Genomic DNA, 13,960 nt, shown 5'->3' on the forward strand with positions numbered 1-13,960 from the left:
CTCATAGGCTGTTGCAATAAAGGTGGAAGAGCTTCTTTTTTTCAGCCAGAGACTAAACCCTCCTTAGTGTAATATGACATTTCCTACAATGTTATGAAAACATGTGAGTCCAGTGGCTTGGAGAGTCTTGCCTTGTGCCTGTGTGTCACTCTCTCATATTGAATGATCACACTACAGTCAGTCACGAATCCCTGCAATGCACTGTTGTCCAGAATTCCTCCTGCATAAAAAGGTATATTGATACTGAATGTTTCATTGAGAGAAATCCTTTTTAGTATGACAGTAAATAACTGTTAAGTGGCCAATGACACACTGGCCCCATCTTCCCATGATTTAACATAGATTGTTTCCATTCCCCTGATGGGCAGTTGCTACATTCATATGATGCTTAAGATGAAGCGTCGTTTTTGATGTCATACTGTACCTCCTGCCATGGTTTCATTGAGTCCAGTGTTTTTGATTTGAGGGGCTGACGCATACTGAGCACATTATACCCTCTCAAATTGTGTTTTAACAGTCTTTACACACAAAGGCTTGGAGACCTCATTCAGGGTCCTTTTACAGTAGCCTCACTTTACAAAGAACAAACGTATGATAGATCACTTGACTGTGATGGACTCCAGCCAGCTTAGCACTTCCTGAAGCCCTTCTCCAGAACAGGCACTGAGCTCCAGTGTTGTGATTGGCTGAGTCGCAGATGCAATGATGTCATCCATTCGAAACAGTGACTTTACTTCTACAAGGCTCATAGTGCAATGCATGTCCCTGGAAAAGATGGAGAGAAAAAACTTTTCACAAAACAGCACAAACAGCTGCTAGAGTCAGAATTATGATATCTGATCCATTAGTGTGTTGTGTTTGCTGACTCTGACATTTTGCAGGTACGACAAGTGAATATAGTGTTTGATGTGTATGCTTAGACTGCCACCTCTTGTTGAAGAGAATAAGCACAGAAGCATTGCGCAGAGGCTCAGCAGAGAGTACTGACAGCAGCTGGATACAGGAGGAGGATATCTGAGCAATGTTGGCTGAGTCCACCATAAACTATGAAAACACAAAACCAGAAACTATCATTCAGTTATTCCAACATATTATGTATTTTCCAAATATATTTCCAAATGTGTCCAGATAGATGAAGTATGTACATAAAGAACATACCATTACAGAGGAGCAGTCTTTGAAGTAACTCGGCCATATTGGGCCCATGCAGCCTCCCAGCTCTCTCACTGTCAGTTTCTTCCTCTTCAGTGTCAGGTCTGTAAGGTTGGTTCCTACCTGTGCAGGTGTAAAGACACACATATCAAAACAGAGTATATACAGAGGGGTTAAGTAAAAGACAATTTCACCAACATATAAAAACAGATTCAAAACAGATTCTGCACACTTTGTATTAAAAATACCTCCAATTCATACTTACTGTAGGCAGAGTAGAAGGAGTTGCCCCAAATTCACCTAATCCATGCAAATTAACTTGTAAACATCATCTGTTAGGAAAAATATCCACAGAGCCAGTGCTGGGACATTTAACTTGAGCTTTAAAAGGAAATACAAGTTAAATATACTATTTCTACTGCCTATATAGTATTTGGCCTATTTTGATCGCGTGTTGTATGTCAACGCAGCTGTGAAATAATTCAGTGACCTGTAATTTGTGTACCTCGTTGACATGCCTACACACTTTGTTTAGTATCTGTAAAGTTACTGAAACTCTATCTGTACTTGAACCAATGCAAAATAGCAGCAAAAAATCAACCAAGATGAATGGAGAAAGGTCATTTATAACTCTTTGATGTTAAATCTATGTAAGGTTACAGTTTAAAGTTACAACCATTATACTACTGTAGCTATTACAGTAACATTAGCTCAACAAGCTAAATGTGTTAGCTATGAAACCTACGCCCAAACGTTCAATTTACAAACTGAACACAGAGGATATTATGAAGACGTTTCATTAGCAGAGTTTTTCCCACACCTGTCGCTCCGAGAAGCAAACAGACTTCATTGCTGATCATGTCGTTTTTTCCCCAAAAACATAAAAATATCGCATGTAGTCGATGAAGCCTCGCTTGGCACCATGGTGACGCTCATGTGACCGTGAGACGCGCCTGTAATAGGACAAAAGAGACATCAATCATTCTAATCTTTCCTCTGATTGGTCATAAAACCAAAATAACCGAGTGAGAGTTCTGATTGGCTCGATCGACGCCTCCTAAACTTAGTATTTAGGACAGCGAGCAAAGTCAATATAACGTTATTTCTACTATAATTTGTTTATGGGGGAGCCATGGAAGCAAAGTTAAAGAGAGAGCTGGGGACAGTCATGCTGAAGCCAACTGGTCACACAGGAGGTGGCTGTATCAGCGAGGGCCAGAGTTATGATACTGATTCTGGAAGAGTTTTTGTGAAGATAAATCACATGAGTCAGGTATCTTATTCCACTGTTGTTTTTCTTGCTTTATGCGTTATAATGACATTAATTTAGTTAATTTTAGCATTTATACACTTCATTAGGTACACCTGTGCAAGCTCATGCAATCCAATACAACAGCTCTGCCATAAATTATACCTTAAAGAAGTTTATGCATGTTCAGTTTTTGTTTACATCATCAAAAAGGTGATATTTCACATCAATGTTTATAATTTAGGTCGTAGTGGGTGTTGCTGGTGTAATGGAGTGCATTATATTCAATGGTGTTTCTAATATTTTGCCCACCCCATTAACCTACATAAGGGGGCAAAATATTAGGAAAAACTCAATATAATGCACTCTAGTACAGCAGCACCACCCACTACCACCTCCATGATAAACATAAAGAAGAATGATCACCTTTTTAATAATGTCAGCAAAAAACTAATGTATAAGCTTCTTTAAGGTATAATTTATGGCAGAGCTGTTGTATTGGATTGAATTAGATTGCACATGATGTGTACCTAATGCTCATCTGGGACTGAATGCAAAAGCACATCAGTGAATAGGGTTTGTTCCAGCAGCTGCACCCTCTCCAAGCCACTGCCAGGGGATTTTGTGCACACATTTGTGCACAATGGATAAAATAACAATCAACTTTTTTAATTTACCATACCCCATGCCGCCCATGCTACTACACTTAACCACGTGTAGATGTTTTTTGTCATTACACATTACTGACATATCTTCATTACATTTACACATTTTTAAAAATCACAATACGTTAATAACAGCATATGGTGCTTAATTTAGAATACATGAGACTCCCCCCTCCTCCCATAAAATAGTCTCACCCACTTCTCTACTTAAAAAATGCATGTACAGTATATTGACACAATATTGATTTAATTTTCAATCATGAAATTCAACCTTAATACAATGTTGATTCAATGTCATTTTTTCAACATTAAAACTATCAAAAGATTGATCCACCATTGATTTTTAACCTAAACCAAAAATCAATATTATTGACAATAATTCAGCATTGAATTAACAACTTTTTTTTTTAAATCTAGGATGTCTTGCAGTCAAGTTCTTTGTTGTTGTTGTTGTTGTTGTTGTTGTTGTTGTTGTTGTTTTATTTAGGCCAAATTGATGTTTGATGGGGAAATGGCCAGTTTAGAAGCCATTTTGAAGACAGACACTGTTAAAGTCCCCAAGCCTGTGAAGGTGATTGAGCTTGACACAGAAGGATGTGTATTAGTGATGGAACATCTGGACATGAGAGGTCTTACCAAGTAAGAGCTGTCTCATACAGTTTGTGTAATACATCAGTACTGCTGGTTGTTGATTAAAATGGGAAGCAGTGTGACAATATAGTACATTGTAATCTAAGTCTTTTTATTTTTAACAATTTGGTTTATTTCCAATTTCAAAGGTACTCAAAGCAACTTGGGGAGCAGTTGGCAGATCTCCATTTTCACAACAAGAGACAGTTGGAAAAATTAAATAAAGAGCAACAGACAGTAGGTAATTCACCTTACTTGACCTCACTTTATTTCATGTAAGTAATGAGTAAAATTGAGTTGCGGATTAATTAGTACTAATTACCTTCTTTGATTGAACACAGGAAAAGGGGCTGGGCAGTCGGAGGTGGCTGTTGTTGAAAAATTTGGGTTCAATGCAGCTACATGCTATGGATTTTTTCCACAGGTAAAGATATAGGCTATTGTATCTGTATGCTAGGTGAAACTGGACTGTATTGTAGTCTTTAAGATGTAGGACATATGCAGTACACATTTGTGGTCTCTAAATCTATGAAATTGTACAGTTGACATTACCAATATTGCTGTGGCCTTCTCTTTTTTCCTTACCTCCTTTAAACTCCACTATATAAATAAAATATGTCAATTACATATTGTGTGTTTTACTATTTACAGCTGAAGATCCCTGAGTTTTTCACAGATGTGGAGATTGTCCCTGCTCTCCTCCATGGAGACTTATGGGCAGGCAATGTAGCAGAATGCACAGAAGGCCCAGTCATCTTTGACCCTTCTTCCTACTATGGCCATTCAGAGTATGAGCTGGGAATTGCAGGGATGTTTGGTGGCTTCAACAGTTCTTTTTACTCTGCTTACCATGACAAGATCCCTAAAGCACCAGGCTTTGCAAAGAGAAACCAGCTTTATCAACTTTTCAACTATCTGAATCACTGGAACCCCTTTGGTGATGGTTACAGAAGCTCTTCAATAAGTATTATGAAGAACCTACTGAAATAACTGCGCTGACAGCCAGCTGTAGAAAGCCAGCTGTAGAAAGCCACACAGAGATTCTTGGGTGAGACAGTCATCCACACAGTTCATGACATCTTAAATAAAGGCTTAGTCTTAACCTTAAGCCAAGTGCTAAATGTATATATTGACATTGATATGACCAATTATAGTTTTGCTAATTTTTAAAGAAATTAAACATTACATTCTTTACATTGTAATTTGTGTTATTGTGTAGAAATCACAGATTCAACAAGACCATGTTCCCTCCCTGGCCCATCTACACTACACCAACCAAAATGCAAAAAACAGATTCCATAGCACTTCTCTTAAATGATGTAATTGAATTGTATTTTTGTAGAATGACTTGTGTATATGAATCCCAAAATGCAATACGATATAAAAAAGGAAAGACTTAATCCACACCCAAAATCTCAGCTCTGGTCTAACCTAAAACTTACATTTTATGCAAGTGGAAATGTGAGCAGTGTATTTGAAGTAGACTTTATCAGGCTTGTTAATTAGTAGATCAAATGCATGTGTGGCAAGACCCTTCTCATGCATTGTAGGTTGCACTAAGGACATCTGATTTTCCCCATGAATGCAATACTGTACACATTACCTACAATATAATAGCTTGACTGTTGATGTTGCTATTTGGCAATGACTTCTTGCAGTATATGCTATCTACTAACCAGCAATAAATCTTCGGTTGAACCAAAGTGTCTGGGAGCTTATTATTCAGAGAGAAATGAAAACGTTGTTAACTGAGTGTCTCTGTCGTCATCAACATCTACTGTGGCACTATTGACAGTGGTGTTGCTCAAAATCTGGTATTACATACCTCAGGCCTTCCTAGGCCCCACAGCACCTTCATTGGTGTATCTGGACAGCTTGATCCCAGCCAAGAACAAGAACCCCTTTCTATCAGGTATTTATTATCATATTATCTTCCCAGAGAAAGCTGAAACTCTAGATTTAGTTCATCAAATGCAAATTCTATGAGAATTACCGGAGCATGCCAGAAGTAGTCAGAATAAACATCTATTTCATGAGATTAGAAATTGTTGTGATTGGTTATTATTTTTTCAGTTATTATTGAGTCATATAGTAATACAGTTGCAGATATGGACTTTTTTATTTTAATTTTAAATCCCTTCTTGTTTTTTATCTAGACCAAAGGAGTGTGCTGCTGAAGCATTTTAATTGCAGACATATCCCTTTTTTTCTCTATCTGCATTTGTATAATCCTTTTCCTGTTGTCCACATTTTTTTTGTATTTTGGGATTTGTTTACTGACAGCACAGCTTGTTAATGGATTTAAATCTCATATGTTTGAGCAGTCTTAAAAGCAGCAATGGGAAAGAGTTTTCAGATCAGTCCATGCATGAAACTATAATGAGATATTCCCTGACTAACTGATTCTCAGATATGATCTGTTGAACTTGAATAACTGGTTAAGTAATCAATTTTTTGTCTCTTTTGGTTTAGGCCTGAGCGCTCCTTCAGCCACAAATCCATTCCAAGCTGAACAGACCAGACTAATTCGGAATCAAATAGACTCTGGTTCCACCTCTGCTGCCACTTCTCTTTCGTACAGTGCCTCGTTGCCCCTGCCTATGAGCCACCAGCCTGCCAGCCTTCCCGCATCACTCACTCACCCCACCCAGCCTGGTGTAGGCCTGCCAGTGAGCCTCCCTGAGCCCTTGTTGCCCCTTTCCATAGCCAGCTTTCAGGGGTCACAGGCAGCACAGAACAATCAGAACCCTTTTTTATGAGGACAAATTAAACTGGAGAAAATACCATAGAAAAAGGGGAATATCATTAGGCTTTGCTCTTGAAGTATCACTCTAACCACAGATTGAACTACATCCCCCAAGGCCTTGTATGAAATCCCTATTCCTAGTTGTTTTTATATTGTAGTATAATACAGTAACCCTTAGACTGATGCAAGCTGGTTCTTCTCTTCACGGCAACCTGTCCTGCTCCTCTTGTCATGAATGCAGTAATAGGTCATAAGATATAATGCCTATATATCAGAAAATGTCATGTAATGCCATGTAAATCTTCCTTAGCAAAGCAACATTAGAAAATGTATGAATCATGAATTTTATTAATTGTCTGTGAACCACTGACTCATCAAATACAAGAGTGTAATTAGAACACTCATTCATTCTTTGGTTGGTTTTATTGCTTTGCATTTTCTAATTTTCTCTGATGTAAGTACATTTGATATGAAATCATTATATCACAGGCACACAACAGTTTATCATTCACTTGACACCCGCTGCACGCAATAACTCATTACTACTGTGCCACAGTACAGGCATCACTGCAACAAGGGAAGATTTCTTTTAACATTTGTTACTCATAGGCTGTTACAATAAAGGTGGAAAAGCTTCCTTTTTTCAGCCAGAGACTAAACCCTCCTTAGTGTAATATGACATGTCCTCCAATGTTATGAAAACATGCGAGTCCAGTGGCTTGGAGAGTTTTGCCTTGTGCCTGTGTATCACTCTCATATTGAATGATCACACTACAGTCAGTCACGAATCCCTGCAATGGACTGTTGTCCAGAATTCCTCCTGCATAAAAAGGTATATTGATATTGAATGTTTCATTGAGAGAAATCCTTTTTAGTATGACAGTATAAATAACTGTTAAGTGTCCAACCACACACTGGCCCGATCCTCCTATGATTTAACATAGATTGTTTCCATTCCCCTGATGGGCAGTCGCTACATTCATATGATACTTAAGATGAAGCGTCGTTTTTGATGTCATACTGTACCTCCTGCCATGGTTTCATTGAGTCCAGTGTTTTTGATTTGAGGGGCTGACGCATACTGAGCACATTATACCCTCTCAAATTGTGTTTTAATAGTCTTTACACACCGTAGATACTGACATTTCATGTCAAAAGGTTTGGAGACCTCATTCAGGGTCCTTTTACAGTAGCATCACTTTACAAAGAACAAACGTATGATAGATCACTTGACTGTGATGGACTCCAGCCAGCTTAGCACTTCCTGAAGCCCTTCTCCGGAACGGGCACTGAGCTCCAGTGTTGTGATTGGCTGAGTCGCAGATGCAATTATGTCATCCATTCGAAACAGTGACTTTACTTCTACAAGGCTCATAGTGCAATGCATGTCCCTGGAAAAGATGGAGAGAAAAAACTTTTCACAAAACAGCACAAACAGCTGCTAGAGTTAGAATTATGATATCTGATCCATTAGTGTGTTGTGTTTGCTGACTCTGACATTTTGCAGGTACGACAAGTGAATATAGTGTTTGATGTGTATGCTTAGACTGCCACCTCTTGTTGAAGAGAATAAGCACAGAAGCACTGCGCAGAGGCTCAGCAGAGAGTACTGACAGCAGCTGGATACAGGAGGAGGATATCTGAGCAATGTTGGCTGAGTCCACCATAAACTATGAAAACACAAAACCAGAAACTATCATTCAGTTATTCCAACATATTATGTATTTTCCAAATATATTTCCAAATGTGTCCAGATAAATGAAGTATGTACATAAAGAACATACCATTACAGAGGAGCAGTCTTTGAAGTAACTCGGCCATATTGGGCCCATGCAGCCTCCCAACTCTCTCACTGTCAGTTTCTTCCTCTTCAGTGTCAGGTCTGTAAGGTTGGTTCCTACCTGTGCAGGTGTAAAGACACACACATCAAAACAGAGTATATACAGAGGGGTTAAGTAAAAGACAATTTCACCAACATATCAAAACAGATTCTGCACACTTTGTATTAAAAATACCTCCAATTCATACTTACTGTAGGCAGAGTAGAAGGAGTTGCCCCAAGTTCACCTAATCCATGCAAATTAACCTGTAAACATCATCTGTTAGGAAAAATATCCACAGAGCCAGTGCTGGGACATTTAACTTGAGCTTTAAAAGGAAATACAAGTTCAATATACTATTTCTACTGCTTATATAGTATTTGGCCGATTTTGATCGCGTTTTGTATGTCAATGCAGCTGTGAAATAATTCAGTGACCTGTAATTTGTGTACCTCGTTGACATGCCTACACACTTTGTCTAGCATCTGTAAAGTTACTGAAACTCTATTTGTACTTGAACCAATGCAAAATTACAGCAAAAAATCAACCGAGATAATGGAGAAATGTCATTTATAACTCGTTGATGTTAAATCTATGTAAGGTTACAGTTTACAGTTACAACCATTATACTACTGTAGCTATTACAGTAACATTAGCTCAACAAGCTAAATGTGTTAGCTATGAAACCTACGCCCAAACGTTCAATGTACAAACTGAACACAGAGGATATTATGAAGACGTTTCATTAGCAGAGTTTTTCCCACACCCGTCGCTCCGAGAAGCAAACAGACTTCATTGCTGCTCATTTCGTTTTTTCCCCATAGGACATAAAAATATCGCATGTAGTCGATGAAGCCTCGCTTGGCACCATGGTGACGCTCATGTGACCGTGAGACGCGCCTGTAATAGGACAAAAGAGACATCAATCATTCTAATCTTTCCTCTGATTGGTCATAAAACCAAAATAACCGAGTGAGAGTTCTGATTGGCTCGTACGATAGGAACAGCCAAAACACTTCCTAAACTTCGCATTTGGACTACGTGCAGAGTCAATATAACGTTATTTCTACTCTAATTTGTTTTTGGGAGAGCCATGGAAGCAAAGTTAAAGAGAGAGCTGGGGACAGTCATGCTGAAGCCAACTGGTCACACAGGAGGTGGCTGTATCAGCGAGGGTCAGAGTTATGATATTGATACAGGAAGAGTTTTTGTGAAGATAAACCGCCAGGGCGAGGTATCTTATTCCACTTCTGTTTTCATGCTTGATGGATTGTAGTGACATTAATTTAGTTAATTTTTTAGAATTTCTATACGGGCTAATCTGAGTCTGAGTGCAACAGCACATCAGTGAATAGGATTTGTTCCAGTAGCTGCACCCTGTCAAAGCCACTGTCAGAGATATTTTTAAGAGACACAGCTAAAAACGTATCTCTTCATTATAGCTTTTAATTAGCTTTTCTATCGGTCACTACTTCACTTCTTTTAATAGCTGTGTTTTGCTTGAATGTATATGTTTTTATTCTATTGTTTAACTACTTTTACAATGTACTATTTTTATTGTTATTTTTATTCATATATTCCATCTTATATTACATGAATAATTGTATTTCTTTCCCCTGTCTCTTTTCCACTGTTGTTTTTCTTGCTTTATGCGTTATAATGACATTCATTTCGTTAATTTTGGCATTTATACACTTCATTAGGTACACCTGTGCAAGCTCATGCAATCCAATTCAACAGCTCTGCCATAAATTATACCTTAAAGAAGTTTATGCATGTTCAGTTTTTGTTGAAATCATTAGAAAGGTGATAATTCACCTCAGTGTTTATTATTGAGGTCATAGTGGGTGTTGCTGGTGTACTGGAGTGCATTATTCAGTGGGGTTTTTCAATGTTTTGCCCACCCCATTAACTTACATAAGGGGGGCAAAATATTAGGAACACTTTTCAATATAATGCACTCCAGTACACCAGCACCACCCACTACCACCTCAATGATAAACATAAAGAAGAATGATCACCTTTCTAATAATGTCAGCAAAAATCTAATGTTTAAGCTTCTTTAAGGTATAATTTATGGCAGAGCTGTTGTATTGGATTGAATTAGATTGCACATGATGTGTACCTAATGCTCATCTGGGACTGAATGCAAAAGCACATCAGTGAATAGGGTTTGTTCCAGCAGCTGCAACTTCTCAAAGCCAATGCCAGAGGATTTTGTGCACAATGGATAAAATAACAATCAACTTATTTAATTTACCATACCCCATGCCGTCCATGCTACTGCACTTAACCACTTTTAAATGTGTTTTGTCATTACACATTACCCACATACATTCATAACATTTACACAAAAAGTCACAATCTATTGATCACAGCATATGGTGCTTAATTTAGAATATATGAGACTCCCCCCTCCTCCCATAAAATGGTCTCACCCACTTCTCTACTAAAAAAAATGCATGTACAGCATATTGACACAATATTGATTTAATTTTGGCTTTTCAATCATGAAATTCAACCTTAATACAATGTTGATTCAATGTCATTTTTTCAACATTAAAACTATCAAAAGATTGATCCACCATTGATTTTTAACCTAAACCAAAAATCAATATTATTGACAATAATTCATCATTAAATTAACAACTTTTGTTATCTAGTATCTCACCAGTCCAGTTCTTTTTGTTATTGTTGTTGTTTTCTTCAGGCCAGATTGATGTTTAATGGGGAAATGGCCAGTTTAGAAGCCATTTTGAAGACAGACACTGTTAAAGTCCCCAAGCCTGTGAAGGTGATTGACCTTGACACAGGAGGAGCTGTATTTGTGATGGAACATCTGGACATGCGAGGTCTTACCAAGTAAGAGCTGTCTCATACAGTTTAAGTAATATATCAGTACAGCTGGGTGTAAATTAAAATGGGAGGTGGTGTGACAATATAGTACATTGTAATCTAAAACTTTTTTTTTTTTTTAAATTGACTTTATTTCCAATTTCATAGGTACTCAAAGCAACTTGGGGAGCAGTTGGCAGATCTCCATCTTCACAACAAGAGACAGTTGGAAAAATTAAATAAAGAGCAGCAGACAGTGGGTAATTCACCTTACTTGACCTCACTTTATTTCATGTAAGTAATGAGTAATATTGAGTTGCGGATTAATTAGTACTAATTACCTTCTTTGATTGAACACAGGAAAAGGAGCCGGGCAGTCGGAAGTGGCCGTTGTTGAAAAATTTGGGTTCAATGTAGCTACATGCTGTGGATATTTAGCACAGGTAAAGATATAGGCTATTGTATCTGTATGCTAGGTGAAACTGGACTGTATTGTAGTCTTTAAGATGTAGGACATATGCAGTACACATTTGTGGTCTCTAAATCTATGAAATTTTACAGTTGACATTACCAATATTGCTGTGGCCTTCTCTTGTTTCCTTACCTCCTAGGAAAATGAATGGCAGAATGACTGGGTGACATTTTACTCCCAGCAAAGGCTGCAGCATCACCTTAACATTGTGGAAAGATCTTATGGAGACAGGGAGGCCAGAGAATTATGGGCAAAGCTACAGGTACATCTTTATATTGACCCCATTAAAAAACGTTAAACTCCACTATATAAATAAAAGATGGCACTTACATATTGTGTGTTTTAACTATTTACAGCTGAAGATCCCTGAGTTTTTCACAGATGTGGAGATTGTCCCTGCTCTCCTTCATGGAGACTTATGGGGAGGCAATGTGGCAGAATGCACAGAAGGCCCAGTCATCTTTGACCCTGCTTCCTTCTATGGCCATTCAGAGTATGAGCTGGGAATTGCAGGGATGTTTGGTGGCTTCAACAGTTCTTTTTACTCTGCTTACCATGACAAAATCCCTAAAGCACCAGGCTTTGCAAAGAGAAACCAGCTTTACCAACTTTTCCACTATCTGAATCACTGGAACCACTTTGGTGGTGGTTACAGAAGCTCTTCAATAAGTATTATGAAGAACCTACTGAAATAACTGCACTGACAGCCAGCTGTAGAAAGCCACACAGAGGTTCTTGGGTGAGACAGTCATCCACACAGCACATGACATCTTGAATAAATGCTTAGTATTAACCTTAAGCCAAGTGCTAAATGTATATATTGACATTGATTTGATCAATTATAGTTTTGCTAATTTTTAAAGAAATTAAACATTACATTCTGAACATTGTAATTTCTGTTATTGTGTAGAAATGACAGATTCAACAAGACCATGTACCCTCCCTGGCCCATCTACACTACACCAACCAAAATGCGAAAACCAGATTCCAAATCACTTTATGTTATTGAATTTTAATTTATTTTTTTTAGAATTACTTGTGTATATAACCATGAATCCCAAAATGCAAAACTAACATTTTATTCAAGTGGAAATGTGAGCAGTGTATTAGAGGTAGACTTGATCAGATTGGGAGAACAAATGTATGTGCGGCAAGACATTTCTTAATTTTTGATTCTTTTGCATTGCCGGTGTTTGCACTAAGGACCTCTGATTTTCTCTGTGAATGCAATACTGTACACATAATAGCTTGACTGTTGATGTTACTGTTTAGCAATGAATTCTTGCAGTATTTGCTATCCACTAATCAGCAATAAATCTTCGGTTGAACCAAAGTGTCTGGGAGCTTATTGTTGCGAGAGAAATGAAAACTGTTAACTGAGTGTCTCCTCCTCCACCTCTGTCGTCATCAACATCTACTGTGGCACTGTTGACAGTGGTGTTGCTCAAAATTTGGCATTACATACCTAAGTCGCCCACCTTCTGTTTATTGTCACACTTGCAAAAAAAATCAACAAATAAATAAATGCATCTGTGGTTTTCAATGTAATGACTAGTGATGTGTTTATAATACAATTAAGGTGGCCCCTCCAAAGGGTCACCTGATAAATCTGAGGGGTTGTGGGATTATTAATGGGAGAAGGAAGAAGAAAAATTTAAGTTATGATATAGAAGTCATTTCAATTTTTTTTTTCCTAATGTTTGATATTTGGTGAAATATTCGATCAATTGAATATTTATTGAAATGTAACCATGTGAGAAGTTTAGAGGGAAACTCTACTATTTCAAATAAATACCCACTATTTGGTGGTGCTCTTAACAACTCACATCTGAAATTTTACCCTGACTACACACTGCTTTTTGTGAGACGTCAAAAGCCAAAACAGTTGGAGACCACTGGTGTAATCTTCAACAATGTATTTTATTTAAATCTCCATCTAAGAATTAACTAAAAGCTGTCAAATAAATATAATGGAAAGTAGAAAGTACAATATTTCCCTCTTAAATGTAGTGGAATGAAAGTTAAAGTAGCGTCAAATGGAAATACTCAAGTGAAGAATAAGTGATAGAATAGAATAGAATACCTTTATTGTTAACATACAACGAAATTTCATGTTTGGGGAGAACTGTACCCCATTCACTCTACTCATCTGTCCATTCACTCAGTCACATGCACACACATTAAAATAAACTGTCAGTTGAATGAGATAATAACTATAAACATACAATGTAAAATAGAATATACAATCCATTAATTATTTCTTTAGTAATATTAACTATTTATTTTCCACAATTGAATATAAAACATGAGCCTTTCCTGCTACAAGCGCTTCATTTAAATGTTCGCCATAACGTCACCAGCTATAGCTTTGAACCTTCTCGGTCACCGTAC

At 37.6% G+C, this 13,960-nt stretch overlaps 4 protein-coding genes across 7 annotated transcripts; 2 read left to right on the forward strand and 2 right to left on the reverse strand.

The window, feature by feature from the left end:
- Window positions 1–245: 245 nt before the first annotated feature.
- Window positions 246–2,012, reverse strand: arl16 (ADP-ribosylation factor-like 16). Its single transcript, XM_062438261.1, has 5 exons — window positions 1,937–2,012; window positions 1,418–1,473; window positions 1,159–1,275; window positions 929–1,044; window positions 246–765 (listed from the first exon to the last, which is right to left on the reverse strand). The coding sequence occupies exons 1-5, from the start codon at window positions 2,010–2,012 to the stop codon at window positions 600–602; spliced, it is 531 nt and encodes a 176-aa protein (XP_062294245.1). The 3' UTR covers window positions 246–599.
- Window positions 2,013–2,284: 272 nt separating this feature from the next.
- On the forward strand, window positions 2,285–4,686 carry LOC133999102 (ketosamine-3-kinase-like). The gene is given in 5 exon segments (XM_062438259.1): window positions 2,285–2,425; window positions 3,554–3,705; window positions 3,846–3,937; window positions 4,038–4,126; window positions 4,249–4,686. Coding segments are annotated over 5 exon segments (912 nt in total).
- A 2,250-nt stretch (window positions 4,687–6,936) lies between these two features.
- LOC133999900 (ADP-ribosylation factor-like protein 16) lies at window positions 6,937–9,119 on the reverse strand. 3 transcript variants are annotated; one of them, XM_062439247.1, is made up of 5 exons: window positions 8,973–9,119; window positions 8,475–8,528; window positions 8,227–8,343; window positions 7,997–8,112; window positions 6,937–7,833 (listed from the first exon to the last, which is right to left on the reverse strand). In XM_062439247.1, exons 1-5 carry the CDS (start codon window positions 9,102–9,104, stop codon window positions 7,668–7,670), a joined length of 585 nt encoding a protein of 194 aa, XP_062295231.1. In that variant the 5' UTR covers window positions 9,105–9,119; the 3' UTR covers window positions 6,937–7,667. The 3 variants fall into 3 exon arrangements, with proteins under 3 accessions (XP_062295231.1, XP_062295229.1, XP_062295230.1); XM_062439245.1 differs by lacking the exon at window positions 8,973–9,119 and having other exon boundaries at window positions 8,475–8,533; XM_062439246.1 differs by lacking the exons at window positions 8,475–8,528; window positions 8,973–9,119 and having other exon boundaries at window positions 7,997–8,135; window positions 8,227–8,273.
- A 193-nt stretch (window positions 9,120–9,312) lies between these two features.
- On the forward strand, window positions 9,313–12,896 carry LOC133999551 (ketosamine-3-kinase-like). Of its 2 annotated transcripts, XM_062438770.1 has the most exons (7): window positions 9,313–9,496; window positions 10,973–11,124; window positions 11,266–11,357; window positions 11,458–11,540; window positions 11,709–11,831; window positions 11,926–12,308; window positions 12,480–12,896. In XM_062438770.1, exons 1-6 carry the CDS (start codon window positions 9,356–9,358, stop codon window positions 12,262–12,264), a joined length of 930 nt encoding a protein of 309 aa, XP_062294754.1. In that variant the 5' UTR covers window positions 9,313–9,355; the 3' UTR covers window positions 12,265–12,308; window positions 12,480–12,896. The 2 variants fall into 2 exon arrangements, with proteins under 2 accessions (XP_062294754.1, XP_062294752.1); XM_062438768.1 differs by having other exon boundaries at window positions 11,926–12,896.
- Window positions 12,897–13,960: the final 1,064 nt, after the last annotated feature.

The sequence above is a fragment of the Scomber scombrus genome, chromosome 18 (genome assembly GCF_963691925.1).
Source record: "Scomber scombrus chromosome 18, fScoSco1.1, whole genome shotgun sequence".
In the NCBI taxonomy this organism is placed as follows: Eukaryota; Metazoa; Chordata; class Actinopteri; order Scombriformes; family Scombridae; genus Scomber; species Scomber scombrus.

Coding starts and splice junctions, on each gene's coding strand:
- arl16 (XM_062438261.1), bottom strand. CDS start 2,012: ATGATCAGCAATGAAGTCTGTTTGCTTCTCGGAGCGACAGGTGTGGGA. Junction 1,474..1,936: donor GCTAATGAAACGTCTTCATA/ATATCCTCTGTG, acceptor GATGATGTTTAC/AAGTTAATTTGCATGGATTA. Junction 1,045..1,158: donor AAGACTGCTCCTCTGTAATG/GTATGTTCTTTA, acceptor GTGTTTTCATAG/TTTATGGTGGACTCAGCCAA.
- LOC133999900 (XM_062439247.1), bottom strand. CDS start 9,104: ATGCGATATTTTTATGTCCTATGGGGAAAAAACGAAATGAGCAGCAAT. Junction 8,529..8,972: donor ATATCCTCTGTGTTCAGTTT/GTACATTGAACG, acceptor TGATGTTTACAG/GTTAATTTGCATGGATTAGG. Junction 8,344..8,474: donor CTCCTTCTACTCTGCCTACA/GTAAGTATGAAT, acceptor ACACCTGCACAG/GTAGGAACCAACCTTACAGA.
- LOC133999551 (XM_062438768.1), top strand. CDS start 9,356: ATGGAAGCAAAGTTAAAGAGAGAGCTGGGGACAGTCATGCTGAAGCCA. Junction 11,125..11,265: donor GACATGCGAGGTCTTACCAA/GTAAGAGCTGTC, acceptor CCAATTTCATAG/GTACTCAAAGCAACTTGGGG. Junction 11,358..11,457: donor TAAAGAGCAGCAGACAGTGG/GTAATTCACCTT, acceptor GATTGAACACAG/GAAAAGGAGCCGGGCAGTCG.